This window comes from Mercenaria mercenaria, chromosome 12 (genome assembly GCF_021730395.1).
Source record: "Mercenaria mercenaria strain notata chromosome 12, MADL_Memer_1, whole genome shotgun sequence".
Lineage (NCBI taxonomy): Eukaryota > Metazoa > Mollusca > Bivalvia > Venerida > Veneridae > Mercenaria > Mercenaria mercenaria.
The window spans coordinates 79,151,166-79,153,764 of NC_069372.1; the positions used below are offsets into that span (position 1 = coordinate 79,151,166).

Here is a 2,599-nt window from a genome sequence, read left to right on the forward strand (position 1 = left end):
TGAAGCTTAACAGATAACAAGGATGCACAAAATGAACATATATATCAATACTCACAGCCGACGAGAGTCTGGATGAAAGTAGATTTCAATGTAAATATGGAACACAGCAAATATGGCTTCTTGACAAGATGGCTAGAACTTTCAGAATGCCTCTCATTGGCTGATCCCGCTCGTGACCTCGCTTGACCTCACTAGCGCCCTCTACTCTGCACCGGTCTCAGACCACTATTCACTACACTCCTCCCTTTCTTATAAACCAGGTCCCCGGGGTAGAATCTTTGGGTCTCCCCAGGGGTGGGGCAAATAAAAGGAACTAATCCTGGTCTATAGGGATGGCCTAGCTAAGACTGAAACCGGTTAACCTAGGGGGAGGCGAAATTGCCTCTAACTCTAATTTGACCAAGTTTGGCCCCTACTCTGGGGTGAGTGGATACATGACCGTTCGGGAATGAGTGAAATTCCACAAACTGCTCGCAAAGAGAAGGTACAAGCACAAGCATATAGGGACAGAGGACGAACGGGATTTTTGGGGACCAACATCCAGGTGGGACATAATTGTTACTCCCTAACCGCTCCACAGATAAAGTCCCATAGAACGAGTAATACAACAGATAGTAAGATTAACCAAACTAAATACTAAACGGACAGGGGTCTCATCACCCAAGTTAAAGGCAAAGAGTACCAAATTCAACAGAAAGACCACAGAAAGACAGGCCAGTTCACATTCTGGACATGGGGACATGGGAGCCCGAGGGGAAACCCCCGGACATAGGCTTATCACGCACTTAGTCGTGAAAGAACAACTTGTTCGCATTATCACAAGTGCGGGACATAAGCACCTGAGGGGAAACCCCCAGGATACGGGCCACCAATACTGCGGTGATACCCAGCAAGTGTGGGGCGTTATGGGAATACCCACGGGGAGCAAAATAGGGCGCGTCGGTTTCCAAGAGTAACCTATCGGAGGGGATACTCTTCAGACCAGCCAACTGGTCTGCGTCAAAGCTTCCCACCCCATTATTCACACTGAAAAAGGTGTTTGGGAAAGCCTCCCTCCACCGATTTAGTAAATCGGTGGATCCCTGGAAACAATGCAGCTGGATAAACTGCATACTGGGTACCCCAGCTGCCTGACATAATGTCAGGAGCCTCAGGGTCGACTCCATGTTGAGCCTATCCCGAGGTACACCCCGGGCATGAAGGACTAAAACCCCCTCAGGAGGCACCCACCGCAGCAACTCCTGCAGGAACTCCTCCTGAGCCACCCACTCATATGGGTGAGTGGTCCTATCCAGCCCAAACTCCCCATAACCCACCAGGCGACGGGAGTCCCAGAGTTGGAACATGAGCTCCCGCTCATGCCTGGTTAGTGAAGGTACTTCTTTAGGATGTACCCCCACTGTGGTATACACCTCCCGGGACCGTAGCTCCTCCACCCCCATGAGCGAGGGGAAGGACTGGGGATCACAAAAGGAAGTGACCACCCCTTTAATCCTAACCGATTGACCTGCTGGTGCCTGCCCCACGCACCTGATGATATCCTCATATGAGGCAGTGACAGAAAGCCCCAATTCCCTGGTCAGGCGGTCAAGGTGGAAGTGAGTATCGACCACCCCCACTTCTCCCTCAGTTGACCTCTCGGACAAGTTTACCCTTTCCGGATTTGCTTCCTGGGTGTTGGACTTCGCCTCCGGGGATGCGGGTACGTTTACCCCCTCCCCCACCGGATGCAGCTACCCCCCGGACAAAGGCCAACTGGTCAGCAGCGGATAGCAGGTTAACCGCCACTGCCAGGCATCTCCAATCCCCTAGGACCATAGGCGACCGGATGGGCTTGAGACTGGGTATCAGCTCACGCTTCACCCGTTGACCCTAGCGAACAACGCCATGTTGGCGAGCTGTTCACTCTGGAACCCCTGTTCCAGACTGGGGACTCCCTCCTGCTTTATCAGGTGAATCAGGCAAGGGAGGGTGCCATCACCCCCCATCACTCGACTCGCCAACCACATTATATGACGCCCCCGCTCCCTAAGAGTGGCGGGGTTACGCGCCCCCAAACGAAAGGGCTCGGGCAAATGCGACCTTCTGACGTGAGTCTTCAGGTCTACTACCTGGACCGTACAACTTCGGACCGGGCACAATCTCTTTTTGGTGCTTCCCTGGGACTTGGGACGGGCTCCTCCCCAAGGGGCTCCTTGGGAAGGGTTGTTACTTGGGTCTGGGGCAGAGCCAGCCCCACAAGCCTGGCTCTCTTCAGGAGGGACAAGAATGGGTTCAAGTGAGCGTTGTCTCTTAGGCACCCGTTTCAGGCTGCCGGAAGCAATCTCACTTCCCAACCTCCCCCCTAACTGCAGACCTTTTGGGGAAAGAGTTAACCTAGGTTTCTCGGGGGAATCGAATGATGTTTCATTCTCCCCCGAGTCAACCATTTCAGACAAGTTAAAAGGACGGATGATAAAATCCGCCGGGGACGTGGGCCTTGATGAGGAGGTCGACATATCCGCCCCAGATTCCTCAAAGAGAGAGCTAGAGGCATCCAACTCTCCCTCCTCCATCGCCCAATTTACCCTGATTCCCTCGCACACTGCTCGGACCCCCT

At 53.4% G+C, this 2,599-nt stretch overlaps 1 protein-coding gene across 1 annotated transcript; it reads right to left on the minus strand.

Moving 5' to 3' along the window:
- Positions 1 to 204: 204 nt before the first annotated feature.
- LOC123533503 (uncharacterized metal-dependent hydrolase YabD-like) lies at positions 205 to 1,705 on the minus strand. The gene has a single exon (XM_053520415.1). It carries the CDS (start codon positions 1,440 to 1,442, stop codon positions 786 to 788), a length of 657 nt encoding a protein of 218 aa, XP_053376390.1. The 5' UTR covers positions 1,443 to 1,705; the 3' UTR covers positions 205 to 785.
- Positions 1,706 to 2,599: the final 894 nt, after the last annotated feature.

Bases quoted from the DNA above. Each gene is read 5' to 3' on its own strand.
- LOC123533503 (XM_053520415.1), bottom strand. From the start codon at position 1,442: ATGGGGGTGGAGGAGCTACGGTCCCGGGAGGTGTATACCACAGTGGGG.